This window comes from Oncorhynchus kisutch, linkage group LG1, assembly GCF_002021735.2.
Source record: "Oncorhynchus kisutch isolate 150728-3 linkage group LG1, Okis_V2, whole genome shotgun sequence".
In the NCBI taxonomy this organism is placed as follows: Eukaryota; Metazoa; Chordata; class Actinopteri; order Salmoniformes; family Salmonidae; genus Oncorhynchus; species Oncorhynchus kisutch.
Genome location: NC_034174.2, coordinates 39104022 through 39131082, shown reverse-complemented (window position 1 = coordinate 39131082; position 27061 = coordinate 39104022). Strand labels below are relative to the sequence as shown.

The window sequence follows — 27061 nt, the reverse complement described above, 5'->3', positions numbered from 1 at the left end:
TGAATGCACAGATATAACGTGACGATATCCTGAGGCTATTTGTGGGGACCTTTTTTTTTAAGGTATCCGTGACCAACCGATGCTATTGCACCCCTCATGTCTCTATTAGATCTTATGATTAATAATAGTTAAAGCTCAGAAATCCAAACCCATCACTACACAATTGCACACAGCAGACTCATATGAACTCATTACCTTGATGCGTTCTCTGTTAAATCTAACAAGATGCTTCTGTAAATCAAGCAGACAACAACAGATCCATATCAATTTGCTAGGGATATTTTGAGCCAACGTAGAACCAGGCACAACTGTCTTCACTTGCGTAATGAATGAGACTCCAAAATATGTTGGACCAGTGGTTCCCAAACTTTTTATAGTCCCGTACCCGTTCAAACATTCAACCTCGAGCTGTGTATCCCCTCTATCACCAGGGTCAGCGGACACTCAGATGTTGTTTTTTGCCATCATTGTAAGCCTGCCACACACACACACACACTATACGATACATTAATTAAACATAACAATGAGTGTGAGTTTGTCACAACCGGCTCGTGGGAAGTGACAAAGAGCTCTTATAGGACCAGGGCACAAATAATAATATTAAATTATTTTGCTATTTATTTAGCCATCTTACATTTAAAACCTTATTTGTTCATTGAAAATTGTGAATAACTCACTTCAGCATAATGAGAAGGGTGTGCTTGAAAGGATGCACATAACTCTGCAATGTTGGGTTGTATTGGAAAGAGTGTCTTTAATCATTTTCCACACACAGCCTGTGCCTGTATTTAGTTTTCATTCTAGTGAGGGCTGAGAATCCACTCTCACATAGGTACGTGGTTGCAAAGGGCATCAGTGTCTTAACAGCATGATTTGCCAAGGCAGGATACTCCGAGCGCAGCTCAATCTTGAAAACTGGCAGTGGCTTCTGATTAAATTACATTTTCACAGAACCGCTTGTTGCAATTTCGATGAGACTTTCTTGTTCAGATATCGGTAAGTGGACAGGAGTCAGGGCATGAAAGGGATAGTGAATCCAGTTGTTTGTGTCGTCCGTTTCGGGAAGGTACCTGCGTAATTGCACACCCAGCTTACTCAGGTGCTTCGCTATATCACATTTGACATTGTCCATAAGCTTGTTCATTTGCACACACAAAAAAAATCTATGATGGAAAGACCTATGTGTTCTTGTTAATGCAGACAGAGAAGAGCTCTAACTTCTTAATCTTAGGCTCAATTTTGTCCCGCACTTTGAATATTGTTGCAGAGAGTCCATGTAATCCTATATTCAGATCATTCAGGTGAGAAAAAACATCACCCAGATAGGCCAGTCTTGTGAGAAACTCGTCATCATGCAAGTGATCAGACAAGTAAAAATTATGGTCAGTAAAGAAAACTAAGCCTGTCTCTCAATTTAAAAAAAAAGTGTCAATACTTTGCCCCTTGATAACCAGCGTACTTCTGTATGTTGTAAAAGCGTTACTGCTTGCTGCCCATATCATTGCATAGTGCAGAAAATACACGAGAATTCAGGGGCCTTGCTTTAACAAAGTTAACCATTTTCACTGTAGTGTCCAAAACGTATTTCAAGCTGTCAGGCATTCCTTTGGCAGCAAGAGCCTCTCGTGGATGCTGCAGTGTACCCAAGTGGCATCGGGAGCAACTGCTTGCAAGCTCGTTACCACTCCACTATGTCTCCCTGTCATGGCTTTTGCGCCATCAGTACAGATACCAACACATCTTGAACAGTAAAGTCCATTTGATGTCACAAAGCTATCCAGTACTTTAAAAAGATCCCCTCCTTTTGTCCTGGTTTGCAGAAGAAGATGTCTTCCTTAACTGACCCCCCCATAAACGTAATGGACATATACCAGGAGCTGTGCCTGGCCCGCCACGTCTGTTGACTTATCCAGCTTTAACGCATAGAATTCACTGGCTTGTATGCTAAGCAGTCATTGTTTCAAAACATCTCCTGCCATGTCACTGTGTTGGGAAACAGTATTGTTTGATGAAGGCATTGTCTGTATAGTTTTTTCCCACAGCATTGTCCCAGCCATATCTGCCGCTGCAGGAGGAATTAAGTCCTCCACAATAGAATGGGGCTTTCCTGTCCTAGCCACTTGGTAGATCATCATATAAGACACTTCTAGCCCCTTCTTATTAATGTTATCTGTTGCTTTTATACATGTCTTACTACTTGAAAGTCATCTTAATTCTCGCTCCAAAAACTTCTGTGGCTTATTTTTGAAATTGGCATGTTCTGTTTCTAAATGTCTGCGCAATAGTGAAGGTTTCATTGAGTTGTGAGACAGTACTTTTGCGCATAGGAAAGGCACTACTCCCAATATAAGTGACCCCCAAATCAATGTAGTTCTCATCATATTTGCGCCTCTTCGATGGTCCAACGTCCTTGTCTGTTGTTCGGGGCTTTCCCGGGTAAGGGGGCAGTAGCTCCTCGGCTGCATCAGATTCACAACTGTCAGTGTCCATGCTAGCTGTGCTAACAACACATGTAGAATTACTGATGCTAGCATTGGAACAACTTGTGTGGTCGACAGGTGCAGGTTTATTACTGCTGGTCGTAGCAGTACTACCAGTAGAGCTGGTATGTGTCTCTATGGACGCGGGCCTTACTTTTTAATTATTTATTTTTACAATTTATCAGTTTAAGCAAACGGAATGAGCAGCAGCTACTTTTGGAATTCCCGCGAGAGAGTAACGGTTTAATGTGATTGGATGTTAATTATTGGACTTGGCTACCTGTATTTGACATTGTGTTGTTATTTCGCTCATTTCACTATTTTTGGCAGCTACTCAGTTGAGGAAATAAAACCTCATCCAAATGTATAAACCCGTTGGAAAATCTAAATGGACTGTTTGAAAATGTGAATCACATTTTTATTTGGCGTACACCCGACGGCAACTGGGGTACCCCCGTTTGGGAATACCTGTTCTGGACATTCCTCGCAAACTTTTTTTTCCAGCACTTGGGCTGTTGTTGAATCACATGTGCCATCACAACAGCTGTTTCTCTTGATTGTCATTTGGAAAATTCCTTCTTGGATCAGATGATGTGAAAATATCACGGCTTAACTAATCAGCTGGACACCAAATGCATAATTATTGAAGAACCACGTTAATGACTGCATCGATTTAGGTTTTAAGTATCAAGGTAAGGTGAATCTTTTGGTTGGAAGCATTTTATTTTGAAATCGCATTCATTATTTTGAATTTGTGTGCCCATGAAAACTGGGATTTGATACCAGCATCCCTCCAGTTTTCCAGCTCACTTCCTGCCTCCGGTTGCTGGCTCTCCTCTGTAACCTCTAGGCTACCTGCCGCCCCAGAGCCATCATAGACCTTCACTATGACATATATAATATTAGTGAATACATTTTGAGAATAATTGGAACAGAATCATTGCAACAGTTTTTGGGGCAAACAACCTGAAAGTCCAATGTCACAGCAATTGTGATTTTATATTTTAATTAATATGATATTTTATCGTCTAGTCTCGGTCAATAGATCGTGGGAACAAGAAGGAGGTGAAGGAGGCCAACAAATACTACTTCATCGAGTCGACTATCGCTCTCTTCATCTCCTTCCTCATCAATGTCTTCGTTGTAGCAGTGTTTGCCGAGGCCTTCTACGAGAAAACCAACATTGAAGTGGTGGGTATAATGACTAACCAGACCCAGCATCATCTTATGTCTCAGAATGTAACACTCCTTTACAGATGTTTTATTTAAGCAATAAGGCCCGAGGAGGAGTGGTATATGGCCAATATACCACGGTTAAGGACTGTTCTTATGCACGGCGCAACACGGAGTGGCTGGACACAGCCCTTAGTCGTGGTATATTGGCCATATATTACAAACCTCCGATGTGCCTTATTACTATTATAAACTGGTTACCAACCTAATTAGAAGAGTAAAAATAACTTTTGTCATACTTGTGGTATACGGTCTGATATACCACGGCTATAAGCCAATCAGCATTCAGGGCTCAAACCACCCAGTTTATAAATAGTAATATAGCATGGTCAGTATGGCACCTCTAAATCAGTGAAGTCCTTTGTTTGTGATGTGCTGCTGCTCTTCTCTGTGTGTCACAGAATGCAATGTGCAATGCATCAGACAGTCCACACACAGACCTCTTCCCCCTGGACAACAGCAGGCTACAGGTGGACATCTACAAGGGGGTACGTCTTTAATGGATTAACAACAGTCTACATGGCCTCCTGTGATAGGAAATGACAGGATCTGTCAATAAATTTGTCATGAAATAACATTTATTTAGGTCTTGATAAGATGCATAACCATGAAGGGGACTGTCTTTCTGTATGTATCTGTCTGTCTCTGACTGTACAGGGGGTGGTGCTGGGTTGTTTCTTTGGCCCTGTAGCCCTCTACATCTGGGCCATCGGGATCCTTGCTGCCGGACAGAGCTCCACCATGACTGGCACTTACTCTGGCCAGTTTGTCATGGAGGTGAGAACGTGCTGATATACTCATTGACTGTGTTTCTGTGTGTTTGAGAGAGTTTGCAAATTGTATTGTTAACCATTAGTGTGTGTGTGTGTGTGTGTGTGTGTGTGTGTGTGTGTGATAATGGGTTTTGTGTGGGTGTGTTGACTGTTAGTTTTCTCTCTCTCTTTGCCCCTGCCTCAGGGTTTCTTGAATCTGCGTTGGTCCCGTTTTGCACGGGTTCTTCTCACCCGCTCCATCGCCATCTTCCCCACCCTGCTGGTGGCCATCTTCCAGGACGTGCAGCACCTGACGGGCATGAACGACTTCCTCAACGTGCTGCAGAGCATGCAGGTCGGAGCGAGTGGGAGGTCTGGGGGCATGGAGGACAAAGAGAGAGAGGAGACAGGGAGGCTTGACAGAGAGGAGACATGAGGGCTGGGGACATGCAGGTCAGATAGAGGAGACAAGGGGGCAGGTCAGAGAGAGTAGAGGCTGGGTCTGGGGACATGCAGGTTAGAGAGGGAACACCATGGAGACTGGGTACTGCTGTCCTCCCAGTGCAGCTAATCAGGGCTGGCTGGGAGTCTTTTAGGGTGTTATGCTGATGCTTGTATTCAAAGGTATAGAAGGGGACTGAATGCAGTCAGTTTTAACTGTTCTTTCTGCCTTTCCTTGTTCTATAGCTGCCGTTTGCTCTGATCCCCATCCTGACCTTTACCAGTCTGACATCCATCATGAATGACTTCGCTAATGGACTGTGAGTCATCATAACCCTCTACCCCAGAGATGGCTGGCAGGTCTCCTGCCAGGTAGGGGTTAGAGCGTTGGGCCAGTAACCGCTTGTTCGAATCACCGAGCCGACAAGGTGAAAAATCTGTCGATATGCCCTTGAGCAAGGCACCTAACCTTAATTGCTCCAGGGTTGCCTTTGATCATGGCTGACCCTGACTCTGAGGGGAGTTGTGATATGCAAAAAAAAAAAACACATTTCCGATTCACAGATGCGTATAATTCATACGTACATAAAATAGGAAAAATATAAGCACCCACCAAATTATTATTATATGACTTCGATTGGTTCTGTGTTTTCACCAATAGACCAATTAATTCATAGACGTGATGACAGGGATGCGTCTCAAATATAACCTACTTTTCTACTTGTGCTGAGCGATTAGTGCTTTTTGAGGTTGGTTCGGTTATTAAAAAATAATCTGTATTATTTTAAACATTAAATGCATTTTGAAATAATGACATTAAAATTATTTTAGAGCTTCCCTCAGTCATCACCTGCCTTTTTCCTGCCACTGACAGTGGGTTGAATTCTGTAACAACACAGAATAAAACAATAAGAGCCCCATGATGGTAGTGAATGCCTATTACTGCTTCTCAACCAAAATGTATTCACATTACTTACTTTAATACAATATTTCAGTTGTGTATATTACTTAGTTTTTATTTGATGACTTTATAATTTAATTTCTTTAAATCATCATCTAATTTTACATTTACATTGAGTCATTTAACAGACACTCCTATCCAGAGCGACTTACAGTTAGTGAGTGGATTCATCTTAAGATAGCTAGGTGGGACAATCACATATTACAGACATAGTAGTTGAGGTGAGGAGGAGATTATTTAAGATATTATATGAAGAGTTATGGTTTCAGGTGCTTTTGGAAGATGAGCATGGACTCTGCTGTCCTAGTTTCAGGGGGAAGTTGGTTCCAACATTGGGGTGCCAGGACAGAGAAGAGATTGGGCAGAGTGGGGGCTGCCCTCCCATTATCGGTGGGATGGCCAAGAGACCAGAGATGGTAGAACGGAGTGCTCGAGTTGAGATGAAGGGTTTGAGCATAGCCTGACGGTAGGAAGGGGCAGTTCCTCTTTTTGTTTTGTAGGCAAACACCATGGACTTGTAGTGGAACATTTTAGTTATTTTAGCAGATGCTCTTATCAAGAGTTACTTACAGTAGTGAAAGCTACGTTTTTTTGTACTGGTCCCCGTGGGAATCGATCCCACAACCCTTGTGTTGCACTCGCCATGCTACCAACTGAGCCACACGAGACTCCATCTCATCTCTGCTCTAGCAGCCAGCCAGACAACCATCTGTTATTTCTGTGCTTCTCATTGAACAAGTCATCCTATTTAGGTAGGATAGTAGTAGCTAAACTATCAATCAGGTAGAGCTACCTCACGAACTGTCTGTCCCTCTCTTCGTTGTGTTGTCATTCCTCTTTCATGCGTTCTCCTATGGTCTGTGTGTATCCACCTCTTTCTGTGGCCGGAAAGAACATGCGCAATGGATTATGGTCATTCATTATAGTTAATTACCAAGTTTCTGTGTTGAGCTAGGTTGAATATTTGCCTAATGAATACTACAACTTCCAATCAGCCCAGCGTCCAGCATAGTTCTTGACTTAATTTATCTTGTGAATTACGTGATTTCTCAGAGAAACTAATTGAACCGACGTCTGTCAATTAGCTGTTTAATAACCGAACCCCCCCCCCCCCCCTGAAATTTTGGTTCATCGCTCAGCACTATTCCCTACATAATATACTACTTTTGAACAGGGCCTGTAGGAAATAAGGGTGCCATTTTGGATGCAGTTAGATTTTCTGTATTTGCACTGATAGAGAAATGATTTCATACATGTGATGACGGTGACAATTTATCATTGTGCCAACTTACCATCTATGCTGTGCCTGTGCTCCTCAGGGTGTGGAAGATAGGCGGAGGGGTGGTCATCCTGGTGGTCTGTGCCATCAACATGCACTTTGTGGTGGTCTATGTGACCAGCCTAAGAAGTGTGGCTCTCTATGTGCTGGCGGGCTTTCTTTGTATAGCATACCTATGCTTTGTGGGCTACCTGGTGAGTTACTATAGCAGTCATTATAACACCATGGACCGGGCTAGATTAGCACACAACACTGTATATTAACACCAGAATGAGGTGATTACTTTTCAATGCTGAATACTGAATGCAGGGTTTGGAAAGATTCATTGTAAACTATTATAGGGAGTACAATGACCCTCTTCTGACCTCCTACCCTCTTTGTGTATGTCCACAGGTGTGGCATTGTCTGATAGCCCTGGGGGTCTCCTGTCTGGACGTGTCCTGTCTGGCCAGCAGGGTAAGCAACAACAGACCTTCTGTGTTCATAGAGGAACAGCCAGAGTATGACACCTAAAACTGAACAAGACAGTGTTTAAAAGATAGACCAACACAAATGTCAGCTGTGCACACAACCTGCTGGTTGTCAAAGAACGGTGGCAATTCACAGGGTGTCCGGAGGTTCGTAGTCTTAAATTCATTTATCTGTTTTCAAAGGTCTTAAAAAATGTGAAGGAAGTGACTAGTGTTTTCATTATATTGTGCAGCTACTTAATTGTTGCCACCACGGCAAACATAACTTTTGAACGTCATAATACTCAAGGCGCACTTTCAAGATGTTAGAGAGCTATCCACGTGTGCGCCTCTGCGTGTGCCAGTGCGCGTCTGTTGCCAGAGGAGAGAACAAGGTAGCCTTTACAATTTGATAGACACCAAGACTAGAGTTGGGACGCTAAACCAAAAATTGCTGACACTGTCATTTCCCTCTTAACAAAGCAATTTTGCTTACATCGGTGATTCTGCTACACAACATGCCTGCAGATTTTTTGGTTCTAAAACTGTTATTTGGTCAACAGTAATGTGCATTCACCTGCTTCCCACAATGAAAGTATCTGCCCTTTCCTTGTTTCGTTGCTGGCTCTCACTCCCGCTCCACTCTTTGCACACGGAGTAAAGGAAGAGATCCATTCTGATAGGCGCAAGCGTACAGACAGTTGAGCAACATTTCAAAATGTAGGCTAATTGCAGGAAAGACAGTTTTTAAAACAACTTACTGTTAAAAAAGAGGAACGTCTCTGCTTTATGAGTATACCAATTATTTCTCAACTGTCAATATAGAGGAAATAACACCACTTTACAAGCATAGTATGTAATTGAGATTGTGCCGACGGAATGGAGTGGAGAGCGCCATTTGTGGTGAATAGGCATCAAGTAGCCTATATAGGTCTACCAATGGAAAGTTTTTGAAAAACATCAAATGTACTGTTAGATCAATTGCATTGCTATCTAGAAGCCATATAATATTTAGAGTTAGCAATCTAGCTAATGTTTTTCGAGTTCCCATTTCCTCAGGTGATAAATTATGTAGCATATAGCCTAGGCAAATATGCACAAAACATGCAGGCAAATTCATCTCTAAAAAGATATCTGATTATTCTGGATCCTATTTTGACATGTTGCACATCAAACTATCCATTATGCATTCCCTGAACATGTTAGATGAAATAGCTCACTTCTTTCGTGTCTTACTTGGCACTGGAAAAAGTCAGTCTAGAGCCCTCCTGCTTAGCTACCTTGCTTTGAAGTATAGCTATTTGATAACTGATTTAATGAATGAGGGAATTATTTTATTAAACTTTCTGGTTGTAGGCTAATGTTCAAATGTTATATCATAATACCTCCAGGAGAGCTACTGGGTGAGTAGACATTTATTTCAGCCCAACTCTAGCACAACGGACATTATGTAAACCCCAATGACAACAAATACATTTGTTCCTGTTCAGAGGCCTCCCTTTCCCTTTTGAGAGGATTCGTTTTTGATATCCTACCTTTCATGCTCAAGCAGAGCAAGTGTGACTTGTTCTCATGTTTGTCAATGAGAGAACTAAATTTGAATTTGATTTCTCTCAAATTATTGCAGTCCTATTCCAGGTTAAGATGTGAAAAGTTAATCTTGCACAATGGAAATTAATATCCTGCTGACATGATAATAAGCCCAAGTCTACAGTATTTGGAAGCTGCTATCTATTTGGTATTTGAACATTATTGTACACTACATGAACAAAAGTATGTGGACACCTGCTCATCAAACATCTAATTGCAAAATCATGGGCATTAATATGGAGTTGGTCCCCCCATTGCTGCTATAACAGTCTCCCCTTTTCTGGGAAGGCTTCCCACTAGATGTTGGAACATTGCTGCGGGACTTTCTTCCATTCAGCCACGAACATTATTGAGGTGGGCACTGATGTTGGGCGATTAGGCCTGGCTCACAGTCTGCGTTTCAATTGATGGGGTTGAGGTCAGGGCTCTGTGCAGGCCAGTCAAGTTTTTCCACACCGATCTCGACAAAGCATTTCTGTATGGACCTAACTTTGTGCACGGGGGCATTGTCATGCTGAAACAGGACAGGGCCTTCCCCAAACCGTTGCCACAAAGTTGGAAGCACAGAATCGTCTAGAATGCCATTGTATGCTATAGCGTTAAGATTTTCCTTCACTGGCCCTAAGGGGCTTGGCCTGAACCATGAAAAACAGCCCCAGACCATTATTCCTCCTCCACCAAACTTTACAATTGGCACTATGCATTGGGGCAGGTAGCATTCTCCCAGCATCCGCCAAACCCAGATTTGTCCATCGAACTAACAGATGGTGAAGTGTGATTCATCACTCCAGAGAACGCGTTTCCACTGCACCAGTCCAATGGCGCCGAGCTTTCACCACTCCAGCCCACACTTGGCATTGCGCATGGTGATTTTAGGCTTGTGTGCGGATGCTCGGCCATGGAAACCCATTTCATCAAGCTCCCGACTAACAGTTATTGTGCTGACATTGCTTCCAGAGGCGGTTTGGAACTCAATAAAGTGTTGCAACTGAGAACATACTATTTTTACGCACTATACGCTTGTGTGGCCTACCAATTTGCGGCTAAGCCGTTGTTGCTCCTAGACTTTTCTACTTCATAATAACAGCACTTACAGTTGACCGGGGCAGCTCTAGCAGGGCTAGTCTGTAGCAACCACTTAATAATAATAATTGAACAATAATTGAACTCACAATCACTTGATGAAAAGGGCTTTGCTGCTTACAGTACATAGCCTATGCACAGTCAACATACAACTGCTTAAGCATTTCCCAGGAATGGTTAATGAGTTGATGAATGAGATCCTACCAATCGAGTGCTTATGACATTCAGAAATAAGAGAATAAAACTCGCATTGCATGAGATTAACCATCTCACGCTCTTCTTCACTTCTCAACAGATGCTGACTGGCCACAATGACATTTACCTGCTGAAGGACATGGACAGCGACACGATGGTGGAGAGATTAGAAGAACACGTTGGAGGAGTGGTTATTAACAGTGATACAGTCCGTAGCTAGAGAGAATTCACAGGGGTGACCTAACATGGAGGATGCAGTGTGCCTTAGTGCCAGCCAGACCTTCGTAAGTGCCCATCCTCATCATCTGACCCTTACAAGAAGCCTTGAACCCCTCACTTGACATTCCACTAGGCAGGTAGCCTAACTATTCATTATATGAAGGTTAGGCCTATGATCAAGTTTACCCCAATGAGTTGTTGGTTTTTATCATGTCGAGCATGCTTGATCAACGTGGCACTATAAAAATTCGGCAAATGAGCCGGCTTTTTCACGGGACAGCATTTTTATGACTTTGAAAAGCTGTGGTCATTTTATATGGGAAATACACTGTGTGTAGTGAGTTTGTTACAAAAAAGGCAATTGCCACCCATTTATATGCATGTACGTTGTAGAATTTTTGGAAATTTATGAACACACAGAACTTCATTTTCGTAAAACTTTATCAGAGCAAGCACTTAAAGGGCCAATTCACAGTTGTTACATCAATTTTTGAGCGTATAAATTAATGATATACACTGAGTACACAAAATATTAGGAAGACCTCCCCACAACCCCCTTTGCCCTCAGAACAGACTCAATTTGTTGGGGCATGGACAGGAATGCTGGTACATGGTGACTCCAATGCTTCCCACAGTTGGCTAGATGTCCTTTGGTTTGTGGACCATTCTTGATACATACGGGACACCGTTGAGCGTAAAAAAAACTATAACGCTGCAGTTCTTGACAGAAACTGGTGCGCCTGGCACCTACTACTATATCCTGTTAAAAGGCACTTGAATCTGTTGTCTTGCGCATTCACCATCTGAATGGCACAGATACAAAATCCATGTCTCAATTATCTCAAGGCTAAAAGTCCTAAACTGATTGAAGTGGATTTAACAAGTGACATCAATAAGATATCATAGCTTTCACCTGGATTTACCTGCTCAGTCTTTCATGGAAAGAGGTGTTCTTAATGTTTTGTATTCTCATTGTATATCAATTGTTTCTTGAAGAATATTACTTAGAAATGCCTCATGACCATAGTTCAGTCGTACCCCATCAGAACACAGTACATCAAATCTTGGAGGGTCAGTCCTTGCATCCATAGCACGGTCTATGAATTTAAGTGGTTACATTTCTCCAGGCCCATCCCTCAGCTTTGTATCAAAACAGCTTTGTCTGCTTTGTTATTGTTTCAAGTGCGGATTGGCCCTTTAAGAACAATTTCCTAACCCAGTTGCTCTGGCACTTGCAATTATAACTCCCCAGGGCTCCTGAGTGGCGCAGCGGTCTAAGGCACTGCATCTCAGTGCAAGGGGCGTCACTACAGTCCCTGGTACGAATCCAGGCTGCATCACATCAGGCCGTGATTGGGAGTCCCATAGGGCGGCGCACAATTGGCCCAGCGTCGTCCGTAATTGTAAATAAGAATTTGTTCTTAACTGACTTGCCTAGTTAAATAAAGGTTACTTTCTTTTTTAAGTAAAAAAATAACTGGAATATCTTGGCCACATTTTTATTTATTAATTTAAAAATAGAAGGTATGCGCCCACTGCCCGGCTTAAACTGGGCAGTGGGCGCAACACAATTTATCACACTCAAGGTGCTAATAGATAAATATTTTAGATTTTGTGTGGAGTCATTTAAAATTTTCTACAAATGTCCTGCTATTTTGGTCATTCCCTCCAAAGCACCCCAGTAAAACTAAAGCTTTGGCTTTACAGTGAAAGGCATAAAAGCAGCCCAAATTATCCCATTTCCTTAAAATAATTTCTCAGGGAAAATGTTAATGTGATACTAACAATTGTACTGACCTCTTTCTGTGAATTCAGTGTTTTTGTTAGTACAAAACTCTACCCATTGAAATTCTGTTGAAGTTTAAATTCATACCCAAAGCCCAATATAATGAAAGATGCGGTCTATGAAGTTAGAGGTGTCACTGCTAAATACAGCTGATGACCATTGTAGAATTTACATATATTCATAGACTGACATTGAGAGTAGATCTATCATAAATAGAAGGTCTCTGCGTGTGCATGATCACACCACTTTAGTGAAGTCATTAGCCTGGATTGTTTTAATTATGAAATCTTCATACAGAAGTAATTCACTTGTATGGTTTACATGTTTAGATGTGGAATTTTATGTACTGTAAAGCCAGCATTTGTATTTGGTCAATTTAACAATCGCATAGATATCTTGACTTTATTTTTTATATATATCTTTTTCAACGGAAACTAAAGTATCAACAGTTTGTGGCTGTTACGTTTCGCTGGTACCATACATTTTTGATGAATAAAATGACATCATGCCAAATAAAATAACTTTGTTTTTTTTGTGTCACTTTCCAAAGATAAATCATTAAATACTTTACACTAATTTCCCAATGTACAAACTCATTAACGGTATTATATTTTTTTTTTAAACAGTCCGGACACTGAAAATATCATCTTTGAGACCCGTTGAGCTTCATGAGGTTTTTGTCAATACTTCTCTTTAGGGAAGTGAACGTTCTTTATAGTAAGGGTTACATGGAGAAAATCGGGCCTCTCTGAAATGAAATTGGATGGCTCTCCCTTCAGCAAAATATATTTTATCTAAACCCTCCCCCAACGCTTGGGGGGAAAAAACAAGTAACCAACCCCTATACCCAAAATAATAATTAAATCAAAGTAGATAGCAGAGAACATTCCTACCATTTTCCCTCACTTCCTGGACAGATTAGAGCCTTAGATAAGCAGTTTTAGAAACTGTTCTTCATCCTGTAAGCATTACATGGCAACACAGGAGTTGATAGCACAGAGGGCTGCAGGCCAGAAAGTTTTGGGTTCGCAGACTACCGTGGACAAGAGTAGGGGTGGAATGAATGTCTTTATAGTAAAAGCATTGCATGGATATATCATTGTATTTGCAGGTCTGAGAAAAACTGGCCTTTTTCTAAAAATGTCATGCAATTCTACATATTAGCAGAATTTTTTAATACCACACAAATTACCAAAATTACAGGCCTCTCTCTGTCCATTCTTATCTTATTCATACAATGCTAAATCAGTGTGTCTTGTTGGCAAACAATTAAATCTGCGACAATCAATAGGAATATGAGCATAGTATTTTCAAAAGTTATGTCTACTTTTCCACCCCAGACAGAGTAGGCCTACCAATGCAGAAATATGTAAGCTTTGAATACTGGCTACTCATCTTCTGTGACTTAACTCAACGAGAGTTGGTCATAAGTGTTTACCTAAGCTGTCTGGGTTTTTATTTTATTTCACCTTTATTTAACCAGGTAGGCCAGCTTAGAACAAGTTCTCAATTACAACTGCGACCTGGCCAAGATAAAGCAAAGCAGTGCGGCAAAAACAAGAGTTACAAATGGGCTAAACAATCGTACAGTCAATAACACAATAGAACATCTGTATACAGTGTGTGCAAATGAAGTAAGGAGGTAAGGCAATAAATAGGCCATCGTGGCGAAGTAATTACAATTTAGCAATTAACACTGGAGTGATAGATGTGCAGATCAGGATGTGCAAGTATAAATACTGGTGTGCAAAAGAGCAGAAAAAAAACAAATAGGTAGGTAGTTGGTTGTATGGGATATGTACAGCTGCAGCGATCGGTAAGCTGCTCTGACAGCCAATGCTTGATGTTAGTGAGGGAGATATGTCTCCAACTTCAGTCATTTTTGCAATTCGTTCCAGTCATTGGCAGCAGAGAACTGGAAGGAAAGGCGGCCAAAGGAGGTGTTGGCTTTGGGGATGACCAGTGAAATATACCTGCTGGAGCGTGTGCTACGGGTGGGTGTTACTATGATGATCAGTGAGCTGAGATAAGGCAGAGCTGTACCTAGCAAAGACTTATAGATGACCTGGTTCCAGTGTGTTTGGCGACGAATATGTAGCGAGGACCAGCCATCGAGAGCATACAGGTCGCAATGGTGGGTAGTATATGGGGCTTTGGTGACAAAACTGATGGCACTGTGATAAGACTGCATCCGATTTGCTGAGTAGAGTGTTTGGAGGCTATTTTATAAATGACATCGCCGAAGTCAAATATCGGCAGGATAGTCAGTTTTACGAGGGTATGTTTGGCAGCATGAGTGAAGGAGGCTCTGTTGTGAAATAGGAAGCCGATTCTAGATTTAACTTTGGATTGGAGATGCTTAACGTGAGTCTGGAAGGAGAGTTTACAGTCTATTCAGACATCTAGGTATTTATAGTTGTCCACATATTCTAAGTCAGAACCGTCTAGAGTAGTGATGCTAGGCGGGTTGGTGCGGGCAGCGATCGGTTGAAGAGCATGCATTTAGTTTTACTAGCGTTTAAGAGCAGTTGGAGGCCACGGAAGGAGTGTTGTATGGCAATGAAGCTTGTTTGGAGGTTTGTTAACACAGTGTCCAAAGAAGGGTCAGATGTATACAGAATGGTGTCGTCTGCGTAGAGGTGGATCAAAGAATCACCCGCAGCAAGAGCGACATCATTGATATATACAGAGATAAGAGTCGGCCCGAGAATTAAACCCTGTGGTACCCCCATAGAGAGGTCCGGACAACAGGCCCTCCGATTTAAACCTCTATTGTACAGAAAGTGAATAGCTTAATCAATTGATAGTAACAGAATTAGATTACTTCAAAGTCTATTTTTCTTCTCGGCTATAGAAGGTTGTAGCTCAGCCTCAATGTCAAAGACACGAGGCAATGATATTCCCATATGCATTGGAGTCGTGTCTTTCCCGGGTGTTTTACAGCATAAAGCATCACGGACCAAAGCGCTGTTATAGATCATGCTTTTTGCCATTTTCTTAAATAAAAGGTAGGCATACCCTCTCATTACCCCTCAATTCGAGTCTTGGATTTAACTTAGCTTACCTCCGTGACAGTGAAGGGCTGTTATTTAAAGAGTGCATGGTGGGTTTTTTAAACAAATATTTATTTAAGTCAGTTAAGAACAAATTCTTATTTACAATAATGGCCTAACCCGGACGACGCTGGGCCAATTGTGCACTGCCCTATGGGACAGCCTGGAATCGAACCAGGGTCTGTAGTGACGCCTCTAGCACTGAGATGCAGTGCCTTAGACCAACAAATCTATGGATAGCCTATTTTTGTCTGTCAAACAGGTACGCCTACCTCTTTCGTAAATAGGCTCCAACACAAAGCTCTCTTATTGTTAAGTCTAATTAACATTAAGACTATGAATGAATTACACCTACTCTAATTTGCCTACCTACAGCACCATGAGCTGTCTGTCCATTTCCGATTGATTGTACTGCAGCGGTTGCTTCAAGTTTCAGCACCACAATGTAAGTTACTCGAATCTGGCTTATTGTGAGGACAGTAACTCTGATAAATACATAATGGGCAAGAAACAGTTTTTACTGAAATCAATTATAGTTGTAGCACGCTATCAAAGTTGACCTTTGTTCCTCATCTTTGCGCTCTCCTCAAACTGAACATAACATAGGCTAGTTTGTGTGCATTTTTTTGGGACTAGGCCTAATCATAAATTATTTTCAGAAGAAGCCTTTGACTCTCCTCCTAAATTGCCACTGTAGACCTACACAGCACACAAAAAAAGTTTTTGATCAGCAAGAGCAGGCCAGGACTGCCTGTTGGAATATCTATTGCAGCCTAATTGTATTTACACCATCACAGCAGCTTTCTTAGAAATGTAACTTTGCTCTTTGCTTCTCCGAGTATGCACTTCCTAGCCTATAGGCTATAGATCATATGATTGTCACCACACTAAATGGCCTATAAGCACACTTGACATTGCGCATCCAGGCACACGTTGATATATAGCCTAATAAGCAACAAATTCAAGAACACTGAAAAATATTGAAATGTCATCAATTACAAATTACGACCCTCCCCTGGACTAGAGTTAATTTTAAAAATACTAAACCCTCCCCTTGACTGAAATTGAAAAAGCATGACCCTCCCCCATTTTCTTCCAGGTAACCATTCTGTACATTTCAATCCATCCCCTAGAAGAGTTAGTAGTGTGCAGATAGGTGGTTGAAAATAACCTTTTACCTACTTCTGTACCTGTTAATTAAATAAAAACTTAACCCATATTTCAAAGTAGAGTTTAGAAAATAACCAATATTATTTATTATACAATAACACTACATGGTGAGGCTGACAATGGTCAATGAGTGGATCGGCTATAGGAGTTTATGGGTGTGCTGGTCGCCTTCAAGGTGGCATTTTACTGGTGGTTTACAGCAGGTGTCTAGCAATGAGTTAATGATTGAAACAGAATGTGCCACTCGACTTCCTCTGAAATGTACTAACCTTCTTCAAAGTGACTGCCAGATAAAAATGCTGCTTAGCTTAAATGACACCCTCACCAAAATAAATGACTTGCCATGAATGGAATGTTATTTTGACAGATATAATCCATTCTATGATTTCTATTTTAAGGGTAGAATGCAGAAATGGCAGGCATGGAGCGTTTTCTGGTCATGTCACTTGCTGATTCGCTAGTAGGCTCACTTGCTGTCTTTACCTGGGTCCGTGGGGGCAAGGTATTGTTTGTACATAGAGTAGATCACCCCTACAAATAGACAAACATTACAGTCATGTTAGTGTTCCATTTTATGGTAGTGGTAAGTGTATAAGGGCACAACACAGTCTTGTGTGATACATGTTGCTCCTGTAAATTGATTAAGAGATATTAGCTGTTGGGCCTGTGTATCTGTTATACAGCACATATTGGATTAGGACTTACCTAATGTCATTGCGCCTACTATAAAGCCTTGAGCTCCAACACGCATGTGGATGAGGTGGACTGACATCTTTGTGTCTCCCCGCGACTTGAGCCTCCACAGACCAAAGGCGACCACTGCAGCGCATCCTGCCATGCCTGTAAAAAAACACATGGGAAATGCAATGATGGTCTGGTTGTATGATATCTAACCTTAGAACCAGGGTTGGAAAAGTGGATTACAATTTATTCCATGACTGACTGGGATTCAATCAAACATGCACTATGAAAAAGTTCCACTGCGGTGAAACCACCAACATAATTCATGCTCTTCACTTACCTATTGGGACAAACGGAGACTCCTTCGCTTTCCTCATAAATTTAGATTCATTCTCATCATATGTTGGCATATCTTGGTTGGAGGACATGGTGACTGCTGGGAGGAGAGGCTGACATAAGGAATACTGGCTTGAATAACACACAGTCCAACTTCTATCCCGCACTAATTACAGTAGGTACTATAGTCTTGTCATACACACTACTGTTGGTAAAATATAATGTACAGTGTCTTCGGAAAGTATTCAGACCCCTCCACGTTTTGTTACGTTACAGCCTTATTCTAAAATTGACAAACATTTGGTTTTCCTTAATCTAGACACAATACCCCACAATGACAAAGCAAAAACAGTTTTTTACAAATAATACAACTGAAATATCACATTTACATAGGTATTCAGACCCTTCACTCAGTACTTTGTTGAAGCACCTTTGGCAGTGATTACAGCCTTGATTCTTCTTGGGTATGATTCTACAAGCTTGGTACACCTGTATTTGGGGAGTTTCTCCCATTCTTCTCTGCAGATCTTCTCCAGCTCTGTTTGGCTGGGTGAGGAGCATCGCTGCACATCTATTTTAAGGTCTATCCAGAGATGTTCGATCAGCTTGAAGTCCTGGCTCTGGCTGGGCCACTCAAGAACATTCAGCGGCTTGTCCCGAAGCCACTCCTGCATTGTCTTGGCTGTGTGCTTAGGGTTGTTGTCCTGTTAGAAGGTGAACCTTTGTGCCTGTCAGGTCCTGAGCACTCTGGAGCAGGTTTTTATCAAGGATCTCTCTGTACTTTGCTCCGGTCATCTTTCCCTCGATCCTAACAAGTCTCCCGGTCCCTGCCGCTGAAAAACATCCCCACAGCTTGATGCTGCCACCACCATGCGTCACCGTAGGGATGGTGACCGGCTTCCTCCAGACGTGACACTTGGCATTCAGGCCAAAGAGTTCAATCTTGGTTTCATCAGACCTTTTGGCAAACTCCAAGCGGGCTGTCATTTGCCTTTTACTGAAGAGTGGCTTCCGTCTGGCCTCTATGGTGGACTGCTGCAGAGATGGTTGTCCTTCTGGAAGGTTTATCAACAGAGGAACTCTAGAGAGAGCTCTGTCAGAGTGACCATCGGGCTTGACCAAGGCCCTTCTCCCCCGATTGCTCATCTCTAGGAAGAGTCTTGGTGGTTCCAAACTTCTTCTATTTAAGAATGATGAAGGCCACTGAGTTCTTGGGGACCTTCAATACTGCAGAAATGTTTTCGTACCCTTCCCCAGATCTGTGCCTCAACACAATCCTGTCTCGGAGCTCTACGACAATTCGTTCAACCTCGTGGCTTGGTTTTTGCTCTGACCTGCACTGTCAACTGTGGGCCCTTATATAGACAGGTGTGTGCCATTCTAAATCATGTCCAATCAATTTAATTTACCACAGGTGGACTCCAAGTTGTAGAAATTTTTCAAAGATGATCAATGGAAACAGGATGCACCTGAGCTCAACTTCGAGTCTCATAGCAAAGGGACTGAATACATGTAAAAAGGGAGGTTATTTTTAATACATTTGCAAAATTTTCTAGCAACCTGTTTTCGTTTTGTTGTTATGTGTAGATTTGAGGATTTTTTGGTTATATAATTTTTTTGAATAAGGCTAACATAATGTGGAAAGTCAAGGAGTCTGAATACTTTCCGAAGGCACTGCAAAGATACTCATTTAATTATAATACATTTATATTCCAGATGCATTGTTCATAACAAATGTCCCTTTGCCACATAACGCTACTTAGCTACGTGACACAAAGCAGGAACATGCCTTGAACTTATACATTTGTTTACTATTCAACTTACTGCAGTACAGTAGACGAGGGATGGACCCAGAGTTTAGAGCTTCAGCCCGGTGGCTTGATGTGGCATTTTAAACTACGGCGTTTGACAATAATTTATAGTCACTGCTTTGTGTTAATGTTTGTTTTTTATTGCAAGTTATTTGTCCTCGTGACCTTAGAATGTCACCTAACGTTACAAGCTAGCTAGTGTCCCAGACAAGGACAGAATCCCAAAAGACAGTCCTAATCATCTATAAAGCTAGGATGGAGCAGCATTTACAGTGAGAGTACAAATTATTACACGGCCATTCGAGTGAGCTTTATACTATTGGTTAATTACTTACATTCGATCTGTCGAAAGATCCCGATAAAGAAGCAATGTTTTGGCTGCGTTTGCTCTCTGTTTCAACCTCTGAAGTCATGCAAAGATAGTGCTGTCCATTTCCCGTGACCTCGTTTCCGTATCACGCAATATTTCTACCGCGATAGAAAAGCTACGGTAACGTTAGTGTACCGTAATACACCGTAATAACGTGCATAAGGACAACATTATCGAATATTTGTATATTTTTTTTAAACATACGATTTGATATGTAGGTAGGTTACAGTGATTTTTGGAAGCTATTAATTTGTTTATTTAAAATGAATAAGAGGTGCTGATTGATCAGTCAGCAAGTTATGCCTGGGTCAGCAAGTTGTAGTAGCCGTATGCCTATCGCACTCAATTGTTTTTTATTATTTGTATTTAACTTTTATGTAACTAAGCAAATCAGTTATGAACAAATTCTTATTTACAATGACGGGCAAAAGGCCTCCTGCTGGGACGGGTGCTGGGATAATATATATATATATAGGACAAAACATATCACGATAAGAGAGAAACCACAACGCTACATAAAGAGACCTAAGACAACAACATTACATGGCAGCAACACAACATGACCACAACATAGCAGCAGCACAACATGGTAGCAGCACAAAACATGGCACACACATTGAGCACAGACAACAGCACAAAAGGCAAGAAGATAGAGAGAACAATACATCACGCGAAGCAGCCACAACTGTCGTGAGTGTCCATAATTTAGTCTTTGAATTAAGAAATTGAGATAAAACTGTAGTTTGACTGTTTTTTGTAGCTCGTTCCAGTCGCAAGCTACAGACCGTTAACAGAATGTGACTGGCAGAACGGGTGTTGGATGAGGGCTGAAGTAGTTATCTCGGATAGGAGGGAGTGAGGCCCTAATCTTTGGCGATGCTTACCGTCTGAATACACACGGGGGTGCCCGCGAGGTAAAACAAGTGTCTTGTGTCAACCAGAGAGGATCTTTGCCTCGACAGTTATCTATAATACTTGCCACAGTTTTTAAAAAACATTTTATTGCTTATTTGCTGTTGTTGCAGTTACATTTATTGCACTCCCAAGTTATTCCATTCTGTCTGTTATGATGACATCCTTATAAATAATGAAATTCTCTGCACATACATCATTTCTACATTATTTTTTTTATATTGTTATTCTTCCTCAAACATCTATTCCATTTTACAGGTAGGCCAACTGGTGTTACTCTACAAAGGGGTTCTCCGTGAAATCCCATATTTTCCCAAAGTGAGCAGTCTGCACTGCTGGACAGTGAGATTGCTTTAGGATTTATGTAAAAATGGGAGGTTTTTCTCGCATTTTCTTTCCTTCTCTCCCCCACCTCTCTGATTCAGAGGGTTAAATGCAAAATACACATTTCAGTTGAATACATTCAGTTGGGCATTTTTGTTTGCTTCTGTTGTTTTATCACCTCTTTTTACTACGCCTCTCTCCGGGCTGTCTCTCTCGTTCTGTAGTTCTCTTATTCCCACTTTCTCTCTATCCTCCTGTTCCACTCTGCCCAGCCATCACAGTTTGCATTCGAGGCCCCTTTTCCTGGAACCAGGGCTCTACAGCAGAGGCCACCTCAGGGCAGGATGGCAAGGAGGGGGAGCTCTTCCTGCAAATCACATGGTACAGGAGTTGTCTTTACTTCATGAGTTCAGCTTGTGGTCTACGATGTAGTTGAGATATAAATATATTTGTAACCAGGGGTATTAATCAAAAGGGACTATTACACCACTGTTTTAGTTAACGTCGCTATGCGTGTCTGCTTGCCCTACCCTTGTGAGTTCTGGTGTTCTCTACTTATCCTGTCTCCCTCTCTTCAGCCCCCTTGTTCCTGCCAGACACTGAGGATCACGTGACCTCTGTATAGGTTTTCCATAAATTCCTCACATTCAACCAATAGGTATCCAGTATCACACCCTTCTATTTCCCTGTTACTTCACTGTTCTGCTGCCTGCACATGTGTGCTCTCTCTTCCCCTATAGGTCAATGTATTGGTTTACTGTATATAGTGCCAGACCTCGCACAATGCAGCGCACACTGTATTGCTCAGGCATATCTGGGACAGGTTGTTGGAGTATGTTGTCAGAGAGTGAGATATTACAGTTGAAATCAGAAGTTTACATGCACCTTAGCCAGATACATTTAAACTCAGTTCTTTGCATTTCCTGACATTTATTTAATCTTGGTAAAAATTCACTGTCTTAGGTCAGTTAGGATCACCACTTTATTTTAAGAATGTGAAATGTCAGAATGATTTATTTAAGCTTTTCTTTCTTTAATCATATTCCCATTGGGTCAGAAGTTTACATACACTTAATTAGTGTTTAGTAGCATTGCCTTTAAATTGTTTAACTTGAGTAAAACATTTTGGGTAGCCTTCTACAAGCTTCCCACAATAAGTTGGGTGAATTTTGGCCCATTCCTCCTGACAGAGCTGATGTAACTAAGTCATGCTCGCACACGCTTTTTCAGTTCTGCCCACAAATTGTCAGGTCCTCAGAGGCCATGATAAAACATTAGAATCAACATATAGAAAACAGATATCATTGTGATGTCAACCATAAGCCTATTCATCATTGGCTGCAATGCATTTTTTTTAAAATGTATATCACAATGAAATTAATATAAATTATGTATCCAATCAGCAGCCTAGTCACACTGCTGTTTTTAATGAGCTTTGCTCTTATCAAAACACATCCTGTGTTCTTTGCTTGGTGTTTGTTAGAACTTATGCATGTTCACCTGTTATATTCTGTTTTCAGTAAATTCATTTATTTTCCAGCTGTGTTGAAAACTTTCGATTTCTATATGTCATCATCTCTTAAAAACAAATTCAACAAACCCTTATACAAACATACCATCAATGTAGATGAATTACATTTCTGCCTGGTATTGCATTGTTATGCAGACGGTATTGCAGATATTCTATATTTCCAAACAACAATCAAACTCTCTCTCTGCATAATGGAGAGAAAAATCTTAGAATTGACTTTGATGTGTTATTACATGCATGATTAAGAGGATATGTAGGTTAATCAGACAAGTATGTACCTAATAATGTTTATAAGCCGTTTATAAGCAGTTTACAATCATACTCTGTATGACAATATAGAACAAGGGTCCCAATTTCATTCAGCCATGGGCCAATTTTCTCTTGAGCAGATGGTCGGTTGTCCAGAACATGTAAATTAACCACAAAAAACCTCACAGACAAAAACAGAATTTTAAAACTTGATTACATTGGGATACGATCACATAAGCCTCTCTATTTATACATGGGAATACTTGAACATATTTCCTAAATTAAAATTACCTTGAGCTGATTTCCTGTTAATTTCATGGTCTTTTATGTCCCCCAAAAAACGATTGAAAGCGTTTTTTGGGAAACCCTGACATAGAATATCAATCAAAAACCAAATAACTATGTGATGAAAACGGTCCTATAAATGCCGTTCTAAACGGGTTGAGCTAGGCTAATTTTGGCCTATGATGAAATTATAAAATGTGGATTGTAATCAAACGATTAGTGCTGCCACAAGGTCAAAACATAAAAGTATGCATACTTTATATTCTTCAGTTCAAATATTTCACATGGCAGTAATTTATTTTGTCCTCAATTGCCGCAGATAGATTATCATTTTTGGCAATAGGCCTTTGCATAGGCTTCAACCACATAGGTCTACTGCTTAATATATATATAAATAGCATTTAGAATAGTATTCAGCATTGAAATATGCTATTTATTAAATGTATATTAAATGTCAAACTCGTCTAAATAAGCATAGTCTACGGATATTAAACAAATTGGCCGTGAGCCATATGCTATATCGATAATGGGCGCATGTCTCGGCGCAGGCGTTGCTGATTGACGCCTGCCAGATTGTACAACGTAGGTAGGCCTATATCAGTTTACCAAATGATATGTTATAGTAATCTGTCAATCGATGACACAGCACGCAACCATTGGTTGATGCATGCAACATCTGAGCAGGGAACGCAACCAAACATGGTCATTGCTAGGAGGGAAATTAACTTCAAAAGGCCCCCTCCCCCCTGTTCCTAACCTTAACCTAATTATCATAACCTACTGCGCAACATTCTACGAAAAATCCAATCTGATGTTAATTTGACAAAAGATGGATCCCTTCTAGCCTGGACCATCAAACCTGGCCATATACCCTGCGACAACGAGTGAACACAGGAATGCGCTCAGAATGAACTCCGAAGCGAGTTGAGAAGAATGCCTGTGGTACTCCCACTTCTACGTGATCCAATCCGCGACGATGAGCGGTTTCAAGGCGCCCCCAAAATCCTCAGAAGAGCAAAAACAAAGCGTCATCCAATATACTAAAACAATCATTTATTAATCAGACATATACACATTATTCATTTGGACCAAGATAAGGAATTATTTGACCAACATATTTTCAGTTTTCGTATAGTGGATTATGATCACTCAAGGTTGTTTATCAGTATTAAGGGGAACTTGAAACCGCACCCTGCCCCATTTCCTCGGTTGTTTTGCTTTTTTCGCCTGGATTCTCCATGTTGGAGTATTAGCGAGGTCTTTCCTAGTGTTAGCTAGCTATCAGAGGGGACCGCAGCGTTACACTAATACACTTCATGTTGAACGCATGAAGCACACTGCCTAGCTTGAACTAGGAAAGATAGCGGAAGCTATAATTGATACGAGAAAAACCAAGAAGCTGTTTTTATTGGAATATTTTCGGATACCAAACGCAACGGGTTGGTAAACGTGATTGCTAACCAGCTAGCTGAATGTTGAAAGTACCTGCAAATTGGGGTAACGGATTGGACTTTGAGGGGCTGTGCATTTGTTAGATGGAAAGTTCTATTATCACTCAAGTGCAGAAAGAAGATAGTCAACTGCCGTCCAAAACAGGTAAGTCCGCGTGTTTATCCGCTCAGTGAGATCACTTTCGCAATGTATAATATTGTTTGTTGAAGCGGAAGAAGCCAGCCAACTGTCGCGCGAGCTAACTGGTAGGCGCTGCTAGCATGCTAATAGCTACACGCCAATCATTGGCTTGCGCCCGTCTAATTAATGAATTTCAGGTTTCAGTGAGTTTTGTCATGTGAACAAGTTATTGGTAAATGTGTTTGACATTACATGTACGACATGAAGATATTCCAAATGCTGGTTGTACTGAATCAGATTTGCCACTGTGTGGGTGTCCATTTTACATTCAGCATGCGAGTCAAATAGTAGAACGTAACTCGTTAGTTCGTTACGGGTAGCTAAACGACTATCTCGCAGACGATAGCTTCAGTCAGGTATAGGGAACCTCTGGATAAAGTTATTTTAACAGCAAACTAACTAGCGAACTACGTTGTTGGAAAAACAATCGATTGTAGCCTATATTGTGAGCCACGTAGTAAAGAACTATATGCATTTATTTTTTAGTACTTTCAATTACGTTTGACATTGTTTCACGGCTTTTCAATTGAGACAGAGAAGTGGTGAAAGTTTAGAAGTTACTAGTTGTCTGGAGTATGCCTGGTCAGCTTATTTTTCCAGACAGTAACAGAATTCTTTTGTTTGCAATTTGTCATATCGGCTTGTATACATTCATTTGTTTGGCTTGGATGTAGCTACTTTAAACCTATGGTCTGTAATCCAATTATATCTGTCAAAGTAGATGCTCTTTTAATAAAACAGAAAAACATTGGTAAAATGGTCTACTTAATTATACTTAAATACCTAAGCATTACAGAAAGTCAACATAAGATATGGTTAATGCCACAGGCGACAAAGATGGTTACAATGTATGTATGTTGAGCATGTTTGTTTCACGTTTCAGATGTCACCCCTAACCAGTACCCTACCCACATGTAAAAATGTGACCAACAGGCTTGATTCGGTCTTATGTAGCAAATTTTGAAATAGTTTTCTTTATATTGAGTAGAGTAGACTCGGAGCTAGAAAACGGTATATCATACACTACAGTTGAGGAACAATGGATATTGAATTCTGCTTTGAAAGTTGATGAACTTGTAACCTCACTTTTGAGAAAATGGCCTTTGAATGTTTTGATACACCTACTGGAGAACTCTTCTTGGTCCCATTCAGCATGGTTCACACCCTCTAAAGCCTAATCCCACCCATCTCTCTAAGAATTCACGTGAGGCCATGTACTGAACAACCAAAGATTTCAAGACTAAAGGCTGGTTTATGCTATGGGTGTGTTTGTAAATTTAATCTGGAGTGCCAGAGTGCGCTCTGGTTATTCGTAAACTCAGCGTTGTCAGATTGTCTGTTTGTAAATTCAGAGCGTTTCGCTCTAGGAGCGTTCAGGGTGCATACTGGACGCTCTGGCCGAGGAGTAGGATTGGTCTGAGCATTCTCACTTAACAGCTGTCAAGCACCCAAGCTAACATTGGCTAGCTTGCTAGCTACTTCCAGACACAAATGAGAGAACAGTTCACTAATCATTTTACTTGCCCTAGCAGAGCTAGTTAGGCTGTTTTTGTCTTATCCAGGGTGTTGGTTACTGCAACACGCTGCTGGCAACAATTTTAATTACACTTTTTTGCCAGCGTTTCCTGACACCGGCCATATTCTACGGGTGTTGTGTGTTTGAAAAGTTATTATGCGCTCTGGCACACCCAGACGAGAGTGCTCTGAAATCAGAGTGGATAGCCAGAGTGAATTTACCAGCTCCGCCTATCGACAGTTGTTGCAGTGACATAATGAAATTCTATTGATATGGATACTTGCATAGTAGTTAAGTCTTTTGTTTAGACATGTAGCTAGCTAGCTAAACAATTAACCATAATCGCAATTTATAACATTACTACCCTCCAGGTAGCTAACCAACCAGGTTCAATGTTAGCTAGCTAACTTTAGGCTATAACAACACTGGAAGTGACTCTGAGATATGAGTAATATAACTACACATAGATCATACACGTAACAATAGCTTGTGAGCCAACCAGCTAACATTAGCTAGCTACTAACAGTGCACTTTAACTTGAAATTAAAACAACTTTCTGACAAAATTAGAAATGTGTAATGTGAAAATGTAGCTAGCTAGACTGTCTTACCCAAATACATGGGTTGACGCTTCTCCCTCTGTCACGGATGACATGGTTGCCCTTAGTTTGAAGATGTAATACGGAGACTGGTGTTTTATGCAACAGCCTTCGGTGTGTTCTCT

The 27061-nt window shown here is 41.1% G+C and overlaps 3 protein-coding genes across 8 annotated transcripts in view; 2 read left to right on the top strand and 1 right to left on the bottom strand.

Moving 5' to 3' along the window:
• Window positions 1-12986, top strand: part of LOC109894482 (natural resistance-associated macrophage protein 2) — a 42176-nt gene extending 29190 nt beyond the window's left edge. For 2 of the 3 annotated variants that reach the window (XM_020488006.2, XM_020488015.2), the window contains exons 10-17: window positions 3513-3671; window positions 4115-4201; window positions 4371-4490; window positions 4671-4820; window positions 5153-5226; window positions 7187-7340; window positions 7540-7602; window positions 10564-12986. In XM_020488006.2, the coding sequence (XP_020343595.2) occupies window positions 3513-3671; window positions 4115-4201; window positions 4371-4490; window positions 4671-4820; window positions 5153-5226; window positions 7187-7340; window positions 7540-7602; window positions 10564-10683 (927 nt within the window). In that variant the 3' untranslated portion in view covers window positions 10684-12986. Of the gene's footprint in view, window positions 1-3512; window positions 3672-4114; window positions 4202-4370; window positions 4491-4670; window positions 4821-5152; window positions 5279-7186; window positions 7341-7539; window positions 7603-10563 lie in introns of those variants that run through there. The other variant, XM_020488030.2, reaches the window with a different exon arrangement.
• Window positions 12987-16748: 3762 nt separating this feature from the next.
• LOC109894504 (HIG1 domain family member 1A, mitochondrial) lies at window positions 16749-19989 on the bottom strand. 4 transcript variants are annotated; one of them, XM_020488070.2, is made up of 5 exons: window positions 19855-19963; window positions 19533-19604; window positions 17713-17808; window positions 17397-17531; window positions 16749-17222 (listed from the first exon to the last, which is right to left on the bottom strand). In XM_020488070.2, the coding sequence occupies exons 3-5, from the start codon at window positions 17798-17800 to the stop codon at window positions 17158-17160; spliced, it is 288 nt and encodes a 95-aa protein (XP_020343659.1). In that variant the 5' UTR covers window positions 17801-17808; window positions 19533-19604; window positions 19855-19963; the 3' UTR covers window positions 16749-17157. The 4 variants fall into 4 exon arrangements, with proteins under 4 accessions (XP_020343659.1, XP_020343650.1, XP_020343633.1 ...); XM_020488061.2 differs by lacking the exon at window positions 19533-19604 and having other exon boundaries at window positions 17713-17805; window positions 19855-19989; XM_020488044.2 differs by lacking the exon at window positions 19533-19604 and having other exon boundaries at window positions 17713-17821; window positions 19855-19986.
• A 4101-nt stretch (window positions 19990-24090) lies between these two features.
• The window catches only part of LOC109894523 (carboxy-terminal domain RNA polymerase II polypeptide A small phosphatase 2-like), a 28896-nt gene continuing 25925 nt past the window's right edge, over window positions 24091-27061 (top strand). Inside the window, exon 1 of the mRNA XM_020488083.2 lies at window positions 24091-24786. Within this exon, the coding sequence (XP_020343672.1) occupies window positions 24726-24786 (61 nt within the window). The 5' untranslated portion in view covers window positions 24091-24725. The remainder of the gene's footprint in view (window positions 24787-27061) is intronic.